Source organism: Suricata suricatta, chromosome 8 (assembly GCF_006229205.1).
Source record: "Suricata suricatta isolate VVHF042 chromosome 8, meerkat_22Aug2017_6uvM2_HiC, whole genome shotgun sequence".
Lineage (NCBI taxonomy): Eukaryota > Metazoa > Chordata > Mammalia > Carnivora > Herpestidae > Suricata > Suricata suricatta.
In genome coordinates this window covers 92,537,649-92,562,722 of record NC_043707.1, presented here as the reverse complement: position 1 = coordinate 92,562,722, position 25,074 = coordinate 92,537,649, and the positions used below count along the sequence as shown (strand labels likewise).

Below are 25,074 nucleotides of genomic sequence, written 5' to 3'. Positions count from 1 at the left end.
CACACACACACACACACACACACACACACACACACAAATAAGTAAACATTAAAAAATTTTTTAAAAAAAGAAAGTATTTGAGGTATGATCATAAAGTAATATCAAAGATATTAGAACTTGGGGGGCACCTGGGTGGCTCAGTCGGTTAAGCATCCGGCTTCAGCTCAGGTCACGATCTCACTGTTCGTGGGTTTGAGCCCCGCGTCAGGCTCTGTGCTGACAGCTAGCTCAGAGCCTGGAGCTTGTCTTCAGATTCTGTATCTCCCTCTCTCTCTGACCCTCCCCTACTCGCACTGTCTCTCTGTCTCTCAAAAATAAATAAAAGACATAAAAAATTTTTAAAAAAGATATTAGAACTTAACGTAGAAGTATTGCCTTCCTTAAAGTTTCCTCTAGATCTATAATTTGTCCTACAGGGCACTCAGAATGTATTAGAAAAAATTATTTTTTTAAGTTCTTATTAAATTCCAGCTATTTGCCATAATGTTAGTGTAATGTCAGTGTCAGGTACACAATTTAGCGACTCCACAATTCCATTACAACACCAACTGCTCATCACTGCAAATGCCCTCCTTAATCCCATCATCTATTTCACCCATCCCCCCACCCACCTCCCCTCTGGTAACCTCAGTACCCCTTCCTTTATATTTTCGAAATACTTTAATACCTGTGATCACAAGTATCTTTAAATAATTAATCTGTTAATGGAGAAATTACTAGTACAAGATTGCCATCACATTGATCTGCTTCTAGTGGTAGACAGACAGATGTACATTCGATAGCTAACTAGCTATATAATCAAGTATCTCCTGAGCTGAGGGAATATTACATTCTCTTTACATTTTTTTTTTATTTTTTAACTCCAGAAAGAAAAAAATACTTCCTGTAATCAGTCAAACCATACAGAACTATCAGAAGAAAAAGTTTATTTTCCTTTCCCTACCTCCCCAAGGAAGTTAATATTTACTGTTCAATATCTTTCCATATTTTCTTCTTTTGTTCTACCACAAAAATAAATAGCTATATGTGAATAGTGTCTCTTTTAGTAGAAACCTGATTGTATAGTACACATTCTTTTTATTCAAGCATTTGATGAGTACATATTATGCTTCAAATAGTCTTGGGTATTAGAGACATAGGTGTGAATAAAAGAGAAGGCTCCTTGGTGTGATTCAGCTTACATTCTATTAGGGAAATTAATGAGTAAATACACCAAGAGAATTATCAACAGTGGTCAGTGATTAGGAGAGAATTAAAGTAAGGAAAGTAGCTTGTGATCACTTCCGTTGGTGTCAGGGTAGTCCTCTTGGACAGGTGAAATGTAAATAAGATAAAAATAATGAGAAGGAGCCCGACACAAAAATAAAGGGGGAGAGCTTTCTTTGCAGAGGGAGCAGAAATAACTCTCAAGTGAGAATGAGCTGGGGCATTTGAGGGAGATGGCTGGAGGCATATTGGGAACCTGAGGACTGGTATGTGGCAAGAACTTTGTGAGTCAGAGTAACAAGTTTGGATTTTATCCTATGTGTGCTGGGAGCCACTTAAGGGTTTGTAATGGGGGGAGGAGATGACTTGATGGACAGTCCACAAGGGAGAGAATGGACTATGGGAAGGTAAAAGTAATACACTAGGAGGCGTAAGCCACCCTGAGACCTAGATGAAGATGGTGATTTGGTATTAGAGGTGAAGAAAGGTGAGTGGATTTTTTTGGTGTTTTGGATGTTGAATCAGACTTGATTGATTCAATGTGGGAGCTAAGGAGAACTAGAGACTCATGAATAAACCTTGATTTTTGACTTGAGCAATTAGGTGGGTGGTGGTAACATTACAGGCTATTGAAGAATAGCTGTTCTTCAACAGAGAAGTGGCAATTAAGAGGCTTATTTTAGATAGGTTGAATTGCATAGTATACAGACTTCTCATATAGATTCTATTCATTTAAAACAATTATTTTTTTTTGCTTATATGGCCATATTTTAATATACTCTATTATTTCCAACTGACAGATATTCAGATGATCTTCCAAGGTTTGACCATTAAAAGAACACCAAAATAAACATTGTGAGTGTGTATGTGAGAGAGAGAATAATTAGGTAATAGTGCTTTATTTCTGTAGCATAGATTTCCCCCAGTGTACAGTTGCTGAGTCACAAGCTGTATAATATGTTCAAAATCTTTACTGATATTAACCAATTTCTATCAGAAAAGATTGTATTGGTAGGTATTAACTCTCTACCAATAGCCATGTAGACAAAGCTTGGCGGCACTGGTATTTTCACTCTAAGACCTAAGTCTGCAGTTAGCATGGTAGTAGAAAGGAGGGGCCCCAGAGCCATACTGCTTCGGTTCAAATCCTAGAGTAACTCTTCTAGACACGTGGCCTTGGATAGTGAGGGTACCTCTTCTGTCTTCCCTTTACTTCTCTGTAGGTAGGCAACAGTCGTTTCACCTCATAAGATTGTTAAGATTAAATAAGACATATATATCTTGTGCCTGACACGTGATAGCTACTCAATAAATGCTAGTACTTAATTCCTAATATTTTTGTGTTTACAGAATGCTGTATAACTCTTTTGGAGGGAGTGGGAGAAATAAGGGGAATCATTTTAGAATAACTTTTTTTCTATAGTATTGTTAGTTATGAATGTTCCCATCAAAATATCCCCTTGAGGGCACCTGGGTGGCTCAGTCAGTTAAGCATCTGACTCCTGATTTTGGTTCAGGTCATTGTCTCATGGTTGGTGAGATCAAACCCTGTGTTGGCACAGAGCCCACTTGGGATTTTCTTTCTCCCTCTCCTTCTGCCCCTTCCCTGCTTGTGTATATTCTCATATTCTCTCTCTTTCTTTCTTTCTCTCTCTCAAAATAAATAAACTTAAAAAAAATCAGTCTGGAACTGAATTTTAAGGAGATGATTGAATCTGTGTCTACTATGTCAAACGTTATCTTAAAGGCCTTCAAAATGTGGTTTCCTGTCCCACTTACACCCATGTCTCTGAGAGACAGTATTATTATTTCTGCATTACAGAAGCAGAGAGTGGGGTCTAGAGAGACTAAATACTATCCCCAAATGCCCAGAGGCAGGTATGTTATTCAACATCAGCTTCCTCATCTGAACGGGGTGGATTACTACCAAACATCCATAGACTTGTAAAGAGCAAAGGAAGGTGTGTATGTTTGTATATACACACGCACATATGCATAGAGCATTTAATACAGCTCATGGCACAGAGTAAATGATCAATAAATGTAAACTGTTTATTCAAACATTTAAGTATATTTAACTCAATTTTTAAGTATATTATACTATAATAGCTACACTTTTTATTTTCTTAACTGTGCTAACCACAGAAATGGCTGTAATTATTTAGTCACCAGTAAAAAATAAATTTTATTATATTATCATTGAATATGTGAATTGAATTATAAAGAGGGTTTTATTTTTAGTTTTTCTGTAGACTGTTGGCCTCTAATAACTGCCACCAAATGGTGAGTGATACCCCTGTTGCAGGTGGCAGGTGAAGTTTCTCTCCTCTTCTGTCCGCTTCCTTACCCCTTCCCACTCTCTTGGGTGATGCTGTCACTATCCATTTTCCCCTCCTCAGCTGTTTTTAGTAAGTGCTCAAGCATGACTCCTCTCTGACATACTGCTGAAAGTGCTCACTCGTTTAAATCTTCACCAAATAGATGAAATATAACCACATCATCAAGTTGGGCCTGCTAATAGTTCAGCATAGTGAACAGCACCATTTTTGTATACTAATGGGACCTTATATTCATTTCTTTATTTAAAAAAAATTTTTTTAATGTTTATTTTTGAGAGAGAGAGAGAGAGAGTGTGTGAGCTGGGGGAGGGGCAGAGAGAGGGAGACAGAATCGGAAGCAGGCTCCAGGCTCTGAGCTGTCAGCACAGAGCCTGATGTGGGGCCCAAACTCATGAGCTGTGAGATCATGGTCTGAGCTGAAGTTGGACATCCAACCTCCTGAGCCACCCAGGCACCCCATGGGTGGCAATATCCATTCCTTTATTGAGTAAATATTTATTGAGCCCTTATTATATGTTGGGTACCGTTTTAGACACCAAGATATAACAGAACAAAATCACTTCATGCAGTTGTGTGCCAGCATAGTGAACAAGAGTGCTGAAAGAACACTGAACAAGAAGTCTGAAGATGTGGGTCCTTGTGGCTTCTTGAGGATTCTTTAACAAGATGACCCTATTAAAGTAGTTCTTCTCTGAGTCTCCTTTTTTTTTCTGTAAAGCCACATTCATAACCTTCCTCCTCTGTGTCAGCAGGTAGTTATGAGGAGCAAGGACTAAATGTAGGTTAAAGTACTTTACAATCCATGCAGCTCTATACATAGAAAGGACTGTGAGCATTTCTGCTGCTGTGCTCTTGGTAATTGTAATCCTGGGGCAGCTGTGTGGTACAGTGATAAAGAACATACGCTTGGAATTCAGACACATACGAGTCCTAATCTTCGTTATGTCATTTACTAGCAGAGTGAACTTAAGCCAGTTAAGCACTATAAGCTTCCATTTCCTCACATTTAAGGGGGGAGGAGGGGGTGTTGATAATAATAATAAATTCTGTGGATTTGTTGGAAGAATTGAATAATATTTATAAAATGCTTAGCATTATTCTTGGCACACAGTAAGAACTCATTTCAGTTGTGATTATACTTCTGTTGTTACAGCCCTAAAGCAAAAGTCCCCGCCTCCAACATCTTCCATTTCCAACCTGTGCATACAACACAGGATTTATTTTCTTACTATATTGCTGTATTTGTCCTCTTGGTCAGAATTCTTTTATACTTCTTGCCTAGTAGATCTTTGTTTCAGAGTCTTGTTTCAAGGTTGGATTTAAGGCTTTGTATTTACCTCCCCAACTTCTGCTAATGAGCCTTCTTTTCTCATTAATGCATAATAAAGCAGTAGACACTCTCCATGTATCTGTTGATTCCTACCCCCTCCCCCCACCCACACACACACATATCTTGGTCTCTCCAACACTATGTCTTTCTTCCTATTGTTTCTTCCATCTGGGTTGACTCTCCACTTCCTCTTATTAATTCACAACGAATTATTTCTTGAAGGATTGCTTTTTGAAAGACTCCTCCAGGGGCACATGTGTGGCTCCGTTGGCTAAGTGTCCGACTCTTGATCTCAGCTCAGGTCTTGATCTCAGGGTTGTGAGGTCAAGTCCCATGTTGGGATTCTGTGCTAGACATGAAGCTTACTTAAACAAACAAGAACAGAACTCCAAGTTTACTATCATTCAAAATGAGTCAAATAATGCATAGCACCTGGAATATAGTAAGTGTTGAAAGGTGAGATATTATGACCAACTTCATCTCACATCATTCCCTTCAGTAATCTTAACTCCCTTCATAGGTAAGCAATATTCATAGTTCATTTAAAAAGTGAAAATTGTCCTTTGTGTGATGTCACCTGGGCCTTAGAGAGAAGAGGGACACATTTCTTTTTTTTTTTTAATAGTTTATTGTCAAATTGGTTTCCATACAACACCCAGTGCTCTTCCCCACAAGTGCCCTCCTCCATGACCACCACCTCTTTTCCCTCCTTCCCCTTCCCCTTCAACTCTCAGTTTGTTTTCAGTATTCAGTAGTCTCTCAGGTTTTGCGTCAAGAGGGACACATTTCTAAATGAGTTTCTCAGGGTTATGTTGCTTGTAGTTTTCTCACCAGCTCAACATTTTAAGAATGTAGGACTCTGTGTATCACACTAAATTGTAAACTTCTGGTGAGCTGGCCTACTATCTTCTTGATCACTGTGTTCTCAGAGCCTAGCATATAGCACTTGCTTAATATTTGTTGAATAAGTTGGGGTACCTGGCTGGCTCAGTCGGTTGAGTGTCCGACTTCGGCTCAGCTCTGTGAGTTCGGGCCCTACATCCAGCTCTGTGCTGACAGCTTAGAGCCTGGAGCCTGCTTTGGACTCTATGTCTCCCTCTCTCTCTCTCTCTTCCCCTCCCCTGCTCATGTTCTCTCTCTCTGTCAAAAGTAAATAAACATTAAAAAACTTTTTTTAATATTTGTTGAATAAGTGAATGAGGTGAACCATATTTAGGTTTTTCTACTGCATCCTTGATGCTTCATTTCAATGTTGCATACCTCTTTTTGATTTAATTTATTCTACTACTTATCAAATATTCGCTTTGTAAATCATGCACAAAATGTCTTACTTCAAAGAATTTCTAGTCTTACAAGGAAAATAAGACATGTATAATACTAAAACAAGGTATCCTAAGAGATAAAGCTTTAAGATGACTTCAGAGAAGATGAATCATATTTCCTGGTAAGCTACTTTTGATGGGTAGAATGGATTTTAAAATATGAATATGGTTAGATAAGAATGTGGGAATAGGACAAACAAAAACATGGAACTAAGAAAAATCAGGTTGTGGAGTGGGGAAAAAAGTAATGGTATGTGAAAGGGAGTAATAGAAGATGGAGTTTGAAAAGTAAATTGAGATCAAATGACAAGCTTGAATTTAAATCTCGGAAGGTTTGAGGGCACCTGGGTGGCTTAGTCAGTTGAGCATCGACTCAGGTCATGATCTTGTGGTTCGTGAGTTTGAGCCCTGTGTTAGGCTCTGTGCTGACAGCTTAGAGCCTGTAGACTGCTTTGAGTTCTGTGTCTCCCTCTCTCTCTCTGCCTCTACCCCCCACTCACACTCTTTGTCTCTTTCTCTCTCTCTCTCTCTCTCTCTCTCTCTCTCTCTCAAAGATAAATAAACATTTAAAAAAAAAATAAAATAGGAGCACCTGGGTGGCTCAGTTGGTTGAGCGTCCGGCTTTGGCTCAGGCCATGATCTCATGGTTTGAGGGTTCAAGCCCTGCGTCAGGCTCTTTGCTGACGGCTAGCTCAAAGCCTGGAGCCTGTCTTCAGATTCTGTCTCCCTCTCTGTCTGACCCTCCCCTGCTTATGCTGTCTGTCTGTCTGTCTGTCTGTCTCTCTCTCTCAAAAATAAATAAAACATTAAAATTTTTTTAATAAAATAAATCTCAGAAGGTCTGAATTTCATGTGTTAGGCACTCAGAGTTGTTAAGGCACTTTAACCAGTGAAATGTCTGATCGGGGCTCTACTTCAGATAGGATATCTCGGAGGGGGAACCCAGTAGGGGGCCACTGTTGTAATCTCGGAAAAGGGTCTCAAGGCACAAGGACACCTGGGCTGTAAGAGAGCCCGTTCCCTGACAAGGCAGGCTGGGTCCCTTAGGATATCTTATAGAAGCAAGAGCCTTGATTTTTTTTCTTTTTCTCATAAGTTGTGCTTTTTTGAATACTAAGTGAGAAGAGGCAGGCCTCGTAGAGGGGGACAGGTTGACTTCTCAGGGAGTGCCATTAGCAAAATCCCCATTTTATCTTTAATTGTGCATTGCCTTCCCGGAATTCTGAGTAGCCTAAAAGATATGCTCATAATGGGGGTAGAAGAAAGAAATTCAATTCGTCACAGCTAGTCAACATGACTTTGCAGAAAGAAATATTTGTGAATTTAGGTTAGGTTGGCAATGAGATGAATAAATCCTCCTGTAGTTTTTTTGGAAGAGACCACTGAATTTGGGAAATATGAGCTTTTTAAAAATTCATTTTTAAAAAATGTTCAATTGTATAAAGGAGGTATAGTTGCTGGGTTGTTTTTCTTTTTTTAATTTGCTTAGTAAAATAACAGAATCAGTCAGTTAAGTGTCCAACTTCAGGGCAGATTATGATCTCATGCTCATGAGTTCGAGTTCCCCATCAGGCTCTGTGCTGACAGTTCAGAGCTTGGAGCCGGCTTCAGTTTCTAGGTCTCCCTCTCTCTCTCTGCCCCTCCCCCTGCTCAAACTCTGTCTCTCTCTTTCTCTCAAAAAATAAACAAACATTTAAAAAATAAGAATAATAATGAAAATAGCTATATTTCTATGTATTAATTTACTGTTTTGTCATGCTAAATGAAGAAGTAAGGTAGAGAACAACACTATGGAGCATTTAACTGATCAAAAGTATGGTTTTTCCAACAAATATCATATGACTTCACTCATATGTGGAATTTAAGATACAAAACAGATGAACATAAGGGAAGGCAAGCAAAAATAATATAAAACCAGGGAGGAGAACAAAACATAAGAGATTTTTAAATATATAGAACAAACTGAGGGTTGCTGGAGGGGTTAAATGTGCAAGGGGTATAAGGCAGACACTTGTTGGGCTGAGCGCAGGGTGTTGTAGGTAGCGGGTGAATGACTGGTTCCTGGTCCTGAAATCATTATTGCACTATATGCTAACTAACTTGGATGTAAATTTAAAAATAAATACCTTTAATAAAAAAACAAATTTTTAAAAAGTGTGGTTTTCCAATCTATAGTAACATCCTTAATTAATTTTATTGAGAACCTGTCAAATAAAAACATAAATTCCTGCTCGCAAGAGTCTCACTATCTAGTTGGGGAAAACTATAGATAAGTGGTGAGTATGAAAAAAATTAAGTAGTATAAAAATAAAAACTGTCATCACTTTATGTAGATTTTGGAGGACCCCAGGAGTTTAGGGAGTTTAGAACTTCCCGAAGGTTTGGTAAAAACTTCCCTGAGGATTGAACGGCAATTCTTATCGTCCTTTTTTTTTTTTTTAATCTGTGTTAAACATACAATCATGAGACTTACTTTTTCTTTTCACTCATCTTTAAAACATAATTCACCCTAGAATCTACTGTCTGTGAATTTCACGGGAAAAGGTCATTCTCCTTGAGCAGCCTTGGCTGCACAGACAACTTTGGACAGGTGGTTTGCGAATCAGCAAGAAAGGAAGGAAGGGAACACCCAGTTCTCCAAATTAGCTGAATCATCTTGGGTGTCACTGGGCCACCAGCCACCAGCCAGATGGTCTTCACACTACTGTGATACAATTGTGCTTTGGAAGTCATGCTTGCTGACCCATTTTCTTCTTCGCGTCTCTGACGGATTCCTGATTTCTCAGCTCCTGGTCAGCGGGGTATCTTAAAGGTTGCCTAACACACGTGAGCTGTTCTGTTTTCAGAACAGAGCCCACATTGTTTGTTCTGTGCCTCATTTAAGGATGAAAACTCTTCTATAAACATTTACTCTCCTAGGAAAGTACATGCTTTATGGCTAACCTCTCTCAATTCCAACTTCCTTTTTTACCTGACTCCTCTCCATCTAGATTTTGACTTCAAATCCTCCTCAGTAGAACCATCTCAAACTAAACCGGTAACTAAAAACAGAGGGAAAGCATTAGAAGGGGTTCATGGTAGAGCTAAAAAGTGCATTGACTTTGAAATGAGACAGACCTGTGTTGAATAAAACGAAGGTTCAAAGGAAATGAACGAGGCACAGATATTAGATCCAAGGATGTTTCAGGCTCATCAGGAAGATCAATTCTGTACATGTGTAATTAGGATACAAATTAGTGACATAGTAAATAGGAAAAATGTTAAGTGAGGTTAGGGGAAGAAGAGCTGTCTTCCAGATAAGCAGAAGGAAAGGATTTATGGAATAAGTGACATTTGAGACACGGCTTTGTGTGATAAATCTGCAGGTGTAGATGTAAAGGGTACTTTTTGTTTTTATTCAAATCTTTTTTTCTTTTTTTGAGGGGAAAGAGTGCGTGAGAGAGAGTGCCTATGAGTGTGTGCACACGAATGGCGGGGCGCGGAGAGAGAGGGAATCCTAGGCAGGCTCCACTCTCAGCATGGAGCCCAACGTGGGGCTTGATCCCATGACCCTAGGATTGTGACCTGAGCTGAAATCACGGACACCCAACTGACCGAGCCACCCAGGCGCCCCCCAAATCTTAAAGGATATATAGGCCATTTGCAACTGAGACTGCCTTGCCCATGTTTTCTGACATTTTCAAAGTTGAAGCATCCAACAACTGGTTTCTCCCCGACTTTAGTATTCCTGATAAAGACCACGAAACTCCCACCTCTGTGCTCATATTGCCGAGAAACGTAGGATTCCTCTGAATTATGTAAGCATCAGTTTGCTTTCCCCGGAAGACAGATCATAATTAAAGAATGGCATCAGCTGACCACCATTCTGATGACAACCTCCGTTCATCTGCGCTCGGAGGAGGTGGCCGTTTGCAGAGTTAGCACAGGAGCCGCCTGTTCTGTAACTGAACGTGCTGTAGTTACACTCAGTATTGGGGGCGTTAAAGGTTTCTACAGATTTATTACTAGTCTTTGAAAGTTAATTCATTTCTTCTGAATGTTTCTGGCTCTAGAACTTACTGTCTAAAATGCTGAAAATGTCTATATTCCAAGCTTTGTTTCTTAAGTTGGCCATGTTTATTTTTTATAGTGATTTCTGGGTTACCCAAAATTCACTGAGAGGAGTATATTCTACCTAATGAAATTTTCTGGGTAACAAATGCTAAAACACTCTTTAAAAACTAATGGTCTAGTAACAATGATTTCTTTTTTTAAGATTGTGAATCCTGTTTTCCATAGGATTAGTTATCGACACCCAGTGCTGGGGCACCTGGATGGCTCACTTGGTTAAGCTTCTGACTCTTGGTTTCCACTCAGGTCATGATCTCATGGTTCATGAGTTCCAACTCTGCATTAGGCTCTGTGCTAACAGCTCGGAACCTAGAGCCTGTTTCAGATTCTCTCTTTCCCTCTCTCTCTCTGCCCCTCTGCTGCCTACTCACTCTCTCTTCCAAAATAAATAAACTTAAAAAGATTTTTTTTTTAAAGACACTGAAAAGGAATAAAGAAAAATAAGAGCATCATTTATTTACTTAGGGCCTAGAGCATAGTTAACAATAGCAGGACCTTTGATGTCAGTCGGACCTAGCTTTGGATCTTGGGTTCACCTATCACTAGTTAGGCATTCATTAGTAAGTTAACTTAAAATGTATCATTTTCCCATCCATGAATTGAAATAACATTGCTACCTACACATATAGGGTTGCTATGAAGACTAACATGGTGGAGGGGGAGCTTTTCTCAGTGAAAAGCTGGAAACAAAAACAGTGTTATGGGAATAGACATTTTCCATGTTAATGTAGAAATCTTCAAGATAACATGAATGGGTAGTATTTGTAATCTGATAGTACTTTTATCTGTGCTTTAAAAACGCATACTCAAGGGCGCCTGTGTGGCTGAGTGGTTGAGTGGCCAACTCTTGGTTTTAGTTCAGGTCATGATCTCACAGTTCCTGAAATGGAGCCCCATGCACAGAGCCTGCTTAGGATTCCCTCTCCCTCTTTCTGCCTCTCCCCTGCTCCTCTCTCTCTCTCTCTCAAAATAAATAACTAAATAAGTAAATAAAAGAACTCTTTGGTCCCACATTCAATAAAATAAGATAATAAAATAAAAATGGGTGCCTGGGTGGCTCAATTGTTAAGTATCTGACTTCAGCTCAGGTCATAATCTCATGGTTCATGAGTTTGAGTTCTATATCAAGTGAGCTCAAGCCCCATTTCAGGTGAGCACGAGCCCCACTTTGGGTGAACCCCACTTCTCTTTCTCTCTCTCTCTCAATCTCTCTCTTCCTCTGGCTCACTTGCACCCTCTTTCTCATAAGATAAGTACTAAGGATTAGAATCAGCCTTGCTGAAAGGCAGAATTCTAAATGGCAAAGTTGAGTTTGGAACCCACTTCTGACCAATTAAACATCATGCTACTTTCTTAGATTCTTTTTTCTTTTAGATTTTTCTCAAAGCTCTCCCTTATTTTTTAAACTTGAAATAATAATATGTGCTAATTCTTCTACGGTCTCACAGTATAGAAATAACTAATGTACAAATTCCCCAATCTTCAATCTTATCCCCTAGAAGTAAACAATTTTAAAAATTAGTCCAGTATGTCTACAAATATTTTCCTGTATGCATGTCTATATATATCTGTGTATATTTTGTATGTTTTTCTGAAAAGATTGTTCTAATCTACATTCTTTCAATGGCATGTAAAAATTCCTCTTTCTCTACATTATTATCAATACTAAATATTCTCTTTCTAGTCTCTTACCATTTGATAGATGAAAGAATGCTATATCTTTGCTTTAAAAACTATTTTCCCAGCAAACAATCCAACAAAGTTTGTAGTAATCCCAAGAAGGTGGTGTTCTAATGTAAAAACCCAAATAAATACAGTGTAGATACTCCATTTATCATCCTTATTCTCCCCCTGTGTACCCTCAGAAAGTAATCTCTGGTTCAGTAACTATAACATTTATTATGTTATAATCCAGTTGAGAAGATACTGGATGTGTTTTGAAATTTTGATGGGGCTTATTCTTACAGGATGTCTCATTTATGTTAAATCAATATTTTTAGAATTCTGCAGAAAATAATCAAGTAAACAAGTGTTCCATGCAGTGGTTCAACCAGGATTTGTCCAGTGTTTTCCATGCACCAGGCACAGTGCTAGGTACTTGAGTTTCAGAAATAGACAAGATGAGCACAGTCTCTTATCTCAGGTCGTTTAATCTTGTTTAGAAGATAAACAGTCATCTCAGAAAGTTTTGGTTGGAGGGAACAGATTAGCTGGCTGAAACAATAAGTAAATATATTGGCTCTCCGAAGGGTGCCAGAGTAAGGCTGTATTTCAGGTCCGGTGATGCAGGGCTCACTTCTACCCTTGGAGTCCACTCTTTCCCTCTCTGCCTCTGCTCTGTCACTCATAGCGTCAGCTTCATTTCAAGGCTGATTTCCTTGTGGTTGTAGGATGCTTGCCCATAGCAATTTGAGCTTCAGGCTTTCTTGTTAATTTGGGAGGTATAGGAACTTCTTGTGTTTCTTTTTTTTATTATTATTTAAAGTTTTTAAATGTTTCTTATTTTTAAGAGAGAAAGAGAGAGAGTGAGCAGGGGAGAGGCAGAGAGAGAGGGAGACACAGACCTTGAAGCAGGCTGCAGGCTCTGTGCTGTTAGCACAGAGCCTAACCTGGGCCCCAAACCCAAAAACTGAGATTATGACCTGAGCCAAAGTCAGATGCTTAACTCCACTGAGCCACCCAGGAGACCCTCTTGTGTTTCTTTTAAGACCAAAGAAGAACTTTTCCAGAAGTCTCTTTGTGGCTCATTGAGCAGAATTGGATCACATACCTATTGCTGACAAAGTCATTGGGATGGGATTAACAATAAGACAATCAGGCCCAACCTTAAAACAAAGAATAGAGATCAGTGTTTCCTAAGGCACACCTGTGTGGGAAGGGTGGGGGGGGGTGGCCTTCTAGTGGAAAGGAAGAAAAGAGAAATGGCCTCTAGAGAGGAAGCAGTATGTACAAAATTAAAACAACCAGCTGTGATATATAGTTCTGGGCACTGTGAGTGAAGAATAACATCTTTATTCTTTTCTTCTTAATGTCCTATAGGATCAGAGTGGTACTGAACCTATTAGCAGTGAGGAAGATGGCATTAAACAATTGCCTGAAAGTGAAGGCTCCAAACTGGTGAGAATCCTGGGTGGTTTTCCATCCAATGGTCTTTGTATAGCTGTATTATTTATTTTTTGTACCACCATGGAAAGGATAACTTGTGCTGTGTTTGTTTCCCTGGGAATCTTGATCTCTTAGGTAATGGAAGCTTTTCCAAATGCAGTTACCCATCCCTTCCTCAGAATAGCATGTCCTGTTTTCTTCACACTTGCATTGTGCTGTCCTGGACTAATGAGCAAGTTCTCTGTTAAACTTGTTTAATATTGGGTTTAGGCTAGGGCTATATTCACTTAATCCTAAAGGCACAGAAAAAGATGTTAAATGTATTCCATTGATTCATAGTAAAAGATAGTTAAATTCACCCAGGAGCTGGAGAACAGAAGAGACTCAGTTTTATTCTTGTTTATTTATTATTATTATTATTATTATTTATTAAAACAATTTTTTTTAGTAATCTCTATACCCAGCATGGGACTTGAACTCACGACCTCAAGATCAAAAGTCATGTACCTTCTGACTAAGCCAGTTAGGCGCCCTGAAGAAAGTCAATTTTAGACAACCTTCCTTCCTTATGTATTTTAATGCTTTTTTAATGTATTTTAATGTATTTTATTTCATATTTATTGAATGCTTACTGTGTCCCCAGTACTACACTGTATGCTGCATTCATTTCCTCAATCTTAGAGTGCAGGTGGCTATCTATGCCTTTCTTTCACTTACAAGCAAACCGAGGGCTAATCATGTTCACTAACTTGTTGGTGGACCCGGAGATTCACCCCCATTTGGTCTGACTCCCATGCTTTCGTTCATAATCCTTCTTTTTGTTCTGTAGCCTTATACTTGCAAGGTTAGACTACAAGTTCTAGAAAGATGTGGGCTTTTTTCTCTCTGTTTCAAAATGTCTTACAAATCTCGAAGAATTATCACTTCGGAAGGTCACCCTGACTTTATGGCAGCACAGAGCTGTTCAGTTTAGTTCAGGGAGTTTGAGAAATTGTTTGTCTTCTTTCAGCCTTTCAAGAATATATGTTGGGACTGTCTTAGATTCTGTGTCCTAGAAAAGAAACAGGTTCTTTAGGCTGAAGGGAAAGGACATTTCAGCAAAAGTGGAAATGACAGTGGGCTACTCCTGGGCACATTGTAAATGGGGCCTGAGAACGCTGGGACTAATGGATTATGACCATTGTTCTTGAGCAAGATGTTCCAAGGATACGCTGTTCCCTTTATGAAAGATAAACAACGTATTTGCACAGAAGGGGAATAAGTAACATCAACAAATTTTGAACTCAAAGCTCCTTCATTTAAAAATACTCTTGGGGCACCTGGATGGCTCAGTCAGTCAAAGTTTCCAACTCTTGATTTCAGCTCAGGTTATGATCTCAAGGTTCATGAGTTTGAGCCCTGCATTGGTGGAGTTGGTTTGGGATTTTCTCTCTCTCTCTCCCTGCCCCTCCTATACTTACATGTGCATGCACTCTCTCTCTCTCAAAATACATAAATACATTTTTTAAAATAATAATAAAAATACTGTTACCTTGGTCTTGGGGGGCACTGTATCTCCACAGATCGGTTAAGGAAAAGTGTTGTGAAGCAGCAGGGTTTTGGAAGTAGAGGCTTGATCCACAGAGGAAATGGATAAAATGATGAGAACACTTTCTGGTTCGCTTGCTAGAAGAGTCTGGTAGTCCAAAGAGTTTCACTCGTAGGCTACACGTGAAAGCCACCCATTATCCCCTCGCTGTTCCCAAGAGAGCAATGCCAGTGATGGGGCTCCAAGTGTCAAGACAATTGAAGGGACCCTCGCTCAGGCAGGGGTCTTAAAGGGCTTAGGGTAGTTTTTAAATATTTTTTATACTGCACTTCACCAAGTGGAAGCCTTTCCTGTACCTACTGACAGCTATCTCTTTTTTTTCCCCTCACCTCTCCTCCTCACCTCCCTCCTCTCTTTTTAGTATTTTATAGTTCTGTTTCCAGTAGAATCTATGCAAGGTCTAGTGAGAGAGGAAAGATAGCCTAGATTTAAACAACTTTTATAGCATAAGTATAGATGGCCTCCCATAAAAAATTCGTTAAGAATGTGGTCTTAGACATGTTATTGATCTCACCAAGCCCCAGTTTTCTTACCTGAAGAAGAGTTGTAATCACGATGTTATGAAGAAACAAAAGGGCTATAAGGAATAAATCCTGTAATAGAGTAAAAGGCAAATAGTCGGTGTTTAGCAAGTTCATTCATTAAGTCAACAGATATTTGCTGAATGCCTCTCTGTTCCAGGCACTAGCGATACAACAGTATACAAGATGTACAAAAACGCTTGTTTTCTTGTGGACTCTTTTTGGAATGAATAGCGGGGGGGGCGGGGGGGGGGGGGATAGGTAACAAATTAGCAAAATACTAGACTGGCTCAAAAGAAATTGCTGTTTCTGTAGATAAGAATGTCATATGGTGCAACCTAGTCTTATTATAAAGTATTAATAACTATTCATCATCACTAGTCATCATGATCATTTCTGTCATAAGATCGGTATGAACTCCTCTGGGTTGTCACACCATCCTAGGATTGTTGCCCAGTGCATGGTCAGAGGACAGCATGTTATCTGTTTGGGTCTTGACTCTTCTCACCCCTGTTTGACTCAAGACCGTTGGAAACAGTAAGCCCTAACCCTCCAAAAGTTGCTTGCTTGCTTCCCAAGGGGGCGCATAAGTCTCATCAGGCACTACACTGACCCCTGCAGGATGATCAGGAGAAACACACAAGCCTTGCTCTCCAGCAGTTGACCCTCTAGAATCAGTGATGATAAAAGAACGTGTATCTAGAAAACCATACGTGCAAAAGTAGATTAAATAACGAGAAAACACTTTGTTGCATGCATTCAAAAATGGAAGGAAAACCATCTCATTCAGGTATTAGGGGAGGTTTCTTAGAATACAACCTTTCAGGAAGACCTCTGAAGGTGAGAATGCAGTTGAACATTGAAGTTGGTGTCAATAGAAGGTTTACCAGCTAACTCAGTGTGGATTATGGCATAGTGAGTAAGGGTTGGGCTTCTGTAGAGCCACAGCAGCCAATAGAATTTGAACTGTAGAATCACAGAACTGAAGGAACTGTATGCTGTGAATTATAGATGAACTTGTTCATCTTCACATGCTCAGTGTTCAGTCAGGGTCTCAGTACCTACCTACACAAGGTGCTACCTATAAGAAGCTGTACTTCAGAGAGCTATTACATTATTTCTTCACGATCACCCGTTTTCAGACCTAAAACCAAGCCACAGGTCAACATATTCCAGGGCTGTTTCCACTGTTCAGTTATGGCTGGCTTTGGTTTGTATCTCAGTAGTCCCCAGACTCATAGCCAAGGAGTTTATAATAACTTCAGTAGGTATTGGCTTTCTCTAAAATATTTTTAAAGGGAGAATAACTTGTTTTTAGACAACTGATCAGATGATGGTTTGTGAAACAGATTCCACTTGTGAGAGACTGGAGGCAGGGAAGTGTCTGGAATCTATTTCAGAAGTCTAGGTGAGAGGCTGTTAAAACAGTTTTTTAAGCCCTTTCAAAGGAGCTTTTCAAAAGCACAGAGCTTTACGATTGCAAAATTAAGTGTCATCCGTTATCTCATCTCTTAATTTTTTAATACCAAATTTTTTCTAAAATGGTGTTTAGTTTATTCGTGGTCATACTTAATTTTATCCCCCAAATGAACCAATGTAAAAAAAAAAAGTAGGGCAGGAATTATCTACCCCAGAATTTACAGATGAGACTGTAATCTGCTTAGTGAGAGCTCACAGAACTGGAAATTGGACCAGCTGGGGCTCATCCTGAAGAGTTCTTTACCTCCTGGTATCTTGACATAGAAGGTCAGGGATCCCTAAAGTCATTATTTTAATCTTTTGGATACCAGCCTATGTTTTTATCATGTTGAGACTGTCTGTGTTAACATAATATACTCTTGAGGCCATATAACTAAAGAAAGTATCAAGAGTATAGACACTGGAGCTAGGCTACTAGGATTCAAATCCTGATTCTACCTCTTGTGAGCAGTATAACATTAGGCACTTAAACTTTCTGTGCCTCCATTTCTGCATCTGTAAAATGAGGGAAAGAAAGAACAGTTGTGAGACTTGAGGAAATACCAACTATAAGGTGCTGTGCAGAACCATGCCAGAGTACGCTGGGATCTTTGTGCACTGGTGACTTGTTGTTAATGATGATGAAGCTATTCTTTTTTTTTTTAATATTTATTTTTTGAGAGAGACAGAGCATGAGCAAGGGAGGGCCAGACAGAGAGGGAGACACAGAATCCAAAGTAGGCTCTAAGCTCTGAGCTGTCAGCACAGAGCCCATCGTGGGGCTCAAATTCACAAGGCATAAAATCATGACCTGAGCCGAAGTTGGAGGCTCAACCAACTGAGCTGCCCAGGCTCCCCATTGCTGTTATTCTGATTAAAACATTTTGGGGCACCTGGGTAGCTCAGTCGGTTGAGCATCCAACTTTGGATCTTACAGTTCATGAGTTCGAGCCTCACATTGGGCTCTCTGCTTACAGCTGAGAACCTGGAGCCTGCTTTGAGTTCTGTGTCTCCCTCTCTCTCCACCCCTTCCCCATTTGTGCTCTCATTCTCTCTCAAAAATAAACATTAAAAATTTTTTAAATAAAATAAAACATTTAGGGTTAGCCACATAAGGAGTAGCTGTTGTGAGTGAAGCATCAAGGTGTAACTTAGAAAACAAGTGAATTTTTCAACCTGAAGAAATGCAAATTATAAGCATAATAGTATCTATTGAAAGCCTATATGCTAGTATTCTAAACTCAGTTACATTAACAGACCTATGAGGTTAGTGCTAGTATTATCCCCATTTAAGAGATGAGGAAACTGAGGCAGTGAAACATTAAATAATCACCCAGTGACTCATGGATCCAGGTCCATGCACTGTGAGGCTGGAAGCTAGCTCTACACCACTGTGCACCACCGCCTTTGAGAGAGATGCAAACTTAGAACAAAATTGAAGTCAAAGAACAGCAAGAAAGTTACATGAGGATCTGAACTTTGTGAGTTTCATTCCCTTTTGTCTAAATCTTAAACTTCAGCATAGAGAGTATGAAAATGCATGGTAGCCTGAATCGGTGAGATGGAAACCAGCCTGGAGCCAGACCATGTTCGTGAGGGATCTCTTTGCTGGAAGCAGTGGGAGGCCATGCAGGGCTTGAGAAGGTGACTCTCACCTGTAGCTGTGATGTGGTGATTAGGTTGGACAGGGACCAGAATCCATGCTGACTGACTGGAAGTTCATTGTAGCAGTGGCCATCCACGAGAGGCAGTGACAACTATCTATTCTCATACCCTTGCAAAGGTCTTAACCAACAGCAAGGTAATATATGCGATTGCCAAGGAAGTTCCGCAGGAAGTTGCCAGTAAAGGAGTTTACGTTTCTTGTCCTCAGTATGCAAACCTTTTGCTGTATGTGTTCTTTAAAACGTTCCTCTGCACGCAGGTGTAGAGCTATTTAAGTGGCAACTGTTGCACCATCTGGGTCTTGAGAACAAGCATCCTCTCGGGACTTGGCCGGCAGCCCATGATAAACCTGCTAGGAAATGCCTCGAACGGACGTGCCCGGCGCTCTTTCCCAGTCTATGAAACTGCTTAGCAACAATGCAGTCTATGGGTCTATGCGTCAACTGATCCTTGTCATCTCTGATACAGCAGCCTCAGTATCAGTTTAGATTTTTCAAAATGTTTCGATTTTTTTTCCGACTGTCTGCAATGATTTTTACTATTGTCTTTCATTGTGAAATATTTCTGATCCTCTGAGCAAGAAGAGAAAAATGAGAGCATTTCAGTCAGCCCAAGGTGGCGTTCTACCTCTGGCTTCTTTGTGGAGACTTTGGAATTTACGATGTAGCAAGATGCTTGGGGAAGCATGAGTTGTTTCTGAATTAACTGTCTCTAACCTAAATGAGCTGTGACACGGAAATTCACACTGTTGCAGACATGCATTTTACCATTTCAGAGTCCACACCAGCTGCAGTAGCAACATTTTAGGAACACTGTTTAATCTCTACTAGATGAGCTTGATCCATATAAAATTTTCACACCTACCTATTGAAAAATCAGTGTTGAGTGTTATAGATACTACCCTTGTCTCCAAATGGCCTGATAGTACCTGTTTTTTCAGATGAAAAAGGCCATCAGATACAAATCGTGGGCTCTGAAGTCTGAACAGACTTCGATTTTACCTCTTCTATTCAGTGAGAAAAGTGACTTATCCTATCTGCAGTCTTCATCCAAAAATGGATGAAGAGGAGGATGTCCACCTCTCTGTTGTGAGGACTGAAACGCTTAGCCTAGTACTTGGCATGCAGGAAGGGCTCAGTAAATGCAGCTACGGTTAACACCAGATTTTGCCTATATAAAATCTAGGTGTGTGCTAGACTCTTTATTCAGTGCACATTTTCTGAGAACCTGTGCTGTGTCAAGCTCTGGGAATGTAAAGATGAATAAGACCTCTTTGGAGCATCTGGGTAGCTCAGTCGGTTACACCACTGACTCTTGGTTTCAGCTCAGGTCACGATCTCATGGTTTGTGAGTTCAAACCCCGTGTCAAGCCTGCTTGGGATTGCTGTCTCTGTCTCTTTCTCTCTCTCTGCACCTCCCCTACTTGCTCAGTCTCTCAAAATAAATATTAAAAAAATAAATAAGGCCTCTTTCATTTACATAATAATTCATGTAATACATACCACATTAGGTCTGATAATTCATATGATGTACACCATATTAGGTCTGGTGCAGAGGTCACAAACTGGCTGTCAGATTCAGATCCGGATCTCATTTCACTTCTATGATGTGCTCTTAAGATGTTTGAGGTAGGGGCACCTGGGTGACTCAGTCAGTTAACATTACAATTTTGGCTCAAGTCATGACCTCATGAGTTCAAGCACTGAGTTGGGCTCTCTGTTATCAGTGCTCAGCCCACTTCAGATCTGTCCTCCTCTTTCTCTGACCCTTCCCCCTTCATGCTCTCTCTCAAAAAAAAAAAAAATTAAAAAAGATGTTTGGGCTAATTTTTATAAATCAGGAGATTTTCACATTAAAATACTGGTTTCTCTTTTCTCTTGAAAACAGACCAGCATTCCAAGCTGCCCCATAAATGAATTATGCACTTGCAGTTTATTTCTGTCCCTACTTTTTTAAGTTTATTTATTTATTTTGAGAGAGAATAAACAGAAGAGGAAGAGGAGGAGGAGAGGGAGAGAGAGAGAGAGAGAGAGAAAGAAAGAATATCCCAAGCAGGCTCCATGCTGTCAGCACAAAGCCTGATGAGGGGGCTCAATCCCAGGGACCTGTGAGATCACCACTTGAGCCAAAACCAAGAGTTGGAGACTTAACCAACCGAGCCACCCAGGTGCCCCCTCGGTTCCTACTTTAACGCCCTTTCCCCACCCCATCCTGCTTCCCACATCCCCATACCTGTGAACACCTGAGTCTGCGTCCCTGGTCTAATACTGGACACCGGGCTGTGACCATGCAGGTGGAGCAGGGGGAGGTGGAAGCCAAGAAGTGGACAGGGATGAGTGAGGGAAGACCTTGTGGACCAAGGGAAGCCTTTGGAGTGGTTTTTAACGGGGTGGTGAGGAGATTAGCCATTTGGAAAGATCCTTCTGTAATTGCCCTGTGAAGAATCCCTGAGAAAAAGTCAACACTTGCAGGCGAGGAGAGAGTTGAAAGGTTGTTAGAGTAACGGAGATGAAAGTTGGTGGGGTGGGACGGGCCAAGACTGACTCTCACACGCATTGTGGCAGCTTATTGGCTGGGGGCTGGGTGCTGTTACTGAGGAGGGAAACCAAAAAGGAAGAGCACATGTGTGGGGAAGGATGAATGAACTGGACTGGGTATAAGACAGCAAACTAGAGAGGCCTGCTCAGCCTAAAGGTAGTCAAATTCAAAGTATTCAAATCCAGTGATTTTTAAAACATGCCTGTCAGACACAAATTGTCTGCTGCTCATTTGGGTCCTTGGACTCCCACCTTGTAGCCTGTGGATACACTAGAAAAGGACAGCCTTCACCTGAATCCGTCCCAGCCCGCCTCCTCACTGCTGACCTCCGGGATTAGCTGAACTCACACCAGCAGGAGCTCCCCAGCCCTTCACGTGCCCTTCTGCAGTACTCGGCTACGCTAGGAAGTACTTCTTAAATGTTTTTTAAAGTTTATTTATTCTGAGAGTCAGAGAGAGTAAGCAGGGGAGGGGCAGAGAGAGAGGGAGAGATTCCCAAGCAGACTCTGTACTGTTAGCACAGCCCTGTGCTGAGCTCGAATCACAAACTGTGAGATCATGACTGGAGCCAAAACCAGGAGTCAGGTGCTCACCTAACTGAGTCACACCCAGGCACCCTGCTAGGAATTACTTTTTTTTTTAATGTTTTATTTATTTTTGAGAGAGAATGAGAGAGACAGCATAAGCAGAGGAGGGTCAGAGAGAGGGGGAGACACAGAATCCAAAGACAGGCTCCAGGCTCTGAGCAGTCAGCACAGAGCCCAATGTGGGGCTCGAACCCACAAACCATGAGATCATGACCTGAACCGAAGTCGTCTGCCTAACCAGCTGAGCCACCCAGGCGCCCCTAGGAAGTACTTTTTTGAATGATGGATGCAAATCCTGGCTGGGACAGTTAGTTGGGTCTCTGTGCCTCAGTTTCCTTATCAATATAATGGGAATGATGATAGGCTCAATCTCCTAAGACATCGAAATTAATACACTTAGAATGATGCCTTTTTGGGTCTTGTAGTAAATATTGCAAAAGCATTTGCTGCCATTATACCACTTGTTCCTTCTTGTGTATTGAATTTTAGATTGTGCAGGACAGAAAACTATTATTTAATGGCTGCTCATTACATACTTGTCACTTAGTAGGCACCTTTAAAATATTGCCTCATTTATCCTGACAAAAACAGTAGCATTAATAATAGCCTCCCCCACTTATTGGATACTTACTCTTTGTTAGGAACTGAACAGAGTATCTTTCTCCACCCTCCCCATAATGAAAGCATTACTGTTATCTGCATTTTGCAGATGAGTTACCTGAGTATTCCAGAAGTGACTTCACTTGCCCAAAGGCTTAGGGGCATTAAGTGTCAGAGTAAGGATTCAAAGCCTTACGTGTTTGGCTCCCATGCCTGATCATGCCACACTGCCTCTCCAAGAGAGAGTTGGCATTAGCCTATGAAGAAGCTGAGGTTTTAAAGAAGTCTACTTTGTCATAGAGCATGTAACCTATAGTTGGAAAAATCTGGCTATGACCCACTATCTGACTTCAAAGTCTATGCTTTTCTATTCAGATAATACTGAAGAGTTAGAACCACGTGGATCTGTGACAGTTTCCACTGATTCGTGGGAAATATGAAAAACGGCCGTATGCAAAGTCCTTTATAAAGCCAGATCTATGCAAGTTCAAGGACTGCCCTTTAGGACTGTGCCCCCCCTAAATTTGCAGTGCTAAAACAGCTCTTCTTATGCAACATTATGGTCATGATATATGGTAGTCATGGGGCCAGGGGGACTTGCATAGGTTGAGCCCTCTGAAGTCACTGTTACTTGACCATTTCTTGACTTACAAAATGACAAATTCATATGCTCCAAACTAGTATTACTTTGGTTTTCATTGCTTAGCCAAAATAATAATAATAACTCTATATTCTCAATGTTCTTTTGAAAATTTTCTGGTCTGTGAAATCCCAGTGGCTGGAAAAAATCTACTTTGCTTCATGTTGTGTCCCTAGACTTAAGCATACCTTGCAAATCAATAAAAGCGCAAGGAGAGACATTAGTTAAAGCTGACTCTGGTTTTAAAGTAGGTTGATATTGTCCCTGATTTTTAAAATAACAACACGGAAAAAATGAGAAGAAATAGATTTGTAGAGCAAGATAATGAGTGCAGTGTAGAATTTTAACTTTTAAGGGAATAGCATGCTGTGTGATTTCTGATATATGATCAGTTTATCAATTTTTTATTTTTATTTTTTTAAAAAACATTTTTAAAGTTTTTTAAAAAAAATTTAGTGCTTATCATTTTTCAGAGAGAGAGAGAGAGAGACAGAGAGACAAAGAGACAGAGAGAGCACATGTAAGGGAGGGGCAGAGAGAGGGAGACACAGAATCTGAAGCAGGTTCCAGGCTCTGAGCTGTCAGCACAGAGCCCAATGCAAGGCTTGAATTCACAAACCTCGGGATCATGACCTGAGCTGAAGTCAGACGCTTAACTGACTGAGCTACCCAGGTGCCCCTAAGTGAAGTGTAATTGACACTAGTTTATCAATTTTGACTACTATGCTTTATTAAAAATGATTCCTAAGTGTTTTTAAAGTGCTAGTATCCAAGTTTGGAAAAATAGCTTAAAATGTGTTTCTGGTGACTGTAGGTCCCAATTTCAGTCTGGAATTTTCAGATGTATGTCTTCCTCACTTTTAAAACAACTAAACTGTGTACTTAAAATCCCTTTTATTCCCCAATTTGTAGTCCATCAAGAACAACAGGATTTTAGTATGGATAGGGTAGCAGGTGTCACTGCAAATTGCATTTTCTGTTTCAGATCCAATATGAAAACTGCTTCTCTAGCAAGAGCCTAGGAATTCCCTTAAGTAGCTGGAGAGAAGAATGTGTCCCAGTCAACACTGGCCTCACCTTTGTGACAGTATGCAAATTGCCAATGGCAGAGTTCAAGTGCATTCAGACATGTGGCATTTTTCACCGCTCATTGTATTTTGTAAAATCACTTGAGATTTGCCTACATGATAAATTTCCTTTTCCTGAGCATAAAAAAGATGGTAGATTTACATCAGGTCTATTTCCTTCACAACAGTCACGAGAGGAAAGCTTTCAGTTTCTTCCTCCATTCTCTCTCCCTCTGTATCATAAATGAAGAACATAATGTAGAGACATGATGGTAAGAGGTAAAGTAACCTCATGAACTCAGAGAGTACACAATTTTAACACAAATTCCCATCTTTGACACCTGCTGGCTTGCTTTCATTCCTAACCCCTTTAACTGGTCTGCTGTGAAGACTTGTTACATGAGATTCAACTTGGCTGGAAGGAAGCTATTACCAGATTTTTCTAACCTGAGAAAATAATCTTACAATCATAATTATTAGTGCTAAGCATCCAAAGAAGGAAAATGACACCCTGGCTGAGCCTAGAACTCGAACTTTCTTAGCTGTGTCTAGGGCCCTAGTTTCTGAATTCTAGAACTTATCAGAAACATAGCGCTGTTGACACATTGTTCTTTGAGTCTGTAAATTTTTCACTTCTCTGGGGAAGTCTTATTTGTCATGATAATTTTAAGATCCTATAATCTAAAACCCATATTGATTCTCTTATATTTCAGAGGGAGCAGAAATTAAGCAAGTTTGTATTAAAGGCCTTTAATGTCCCAGACACTGTGCAAGCCACCGGACCTATCGCAATGAACAAGACACACAAATCTCACCTTGAAAGTACTTGTAGAACTGCTGAGGGAAAAATGGCAGCTAACGCTTTCACAGCATTCCTTCGTGCTCCAAAAGGCATTTGAAGGGTATTAATTTCAGTATTATAGGAGATTGCGCCTATTACCATCCTCATTGTATTGATAAGGAAACTGAGGACAGACACTTGCGGGGGACCAGCCCAT

At 40.3% G+C, this 25,074-nt stretch overlaps 1 protein-coding gene across 3 annotated transcripts in view; it reads left to right on the top strand.

The window, feature by feature from the left end:
- Nucleotides 1-25,074, top strand: part of PATJ (PATJ crumbs cell polarity complex component) — a 340,997-nt gene that overhangs the window by 237,725 nt on the left and 78,198 nt on the right. For all 3 annotated transcript variants that reach the window (XM_029947821.1, XM_029947819.1, XM_029947822.1), the window contains exon 30: nucleotides 13,347-13,424. In XM_029947821.1, the coding sequence (XP_029803681.1) occupies nucleotides 13,347-13,424 (78 nt within the window). The remainder of the gene's footprint in view (nucleotides 1-13,346; nucleotides 13,425-25,074) is intronic.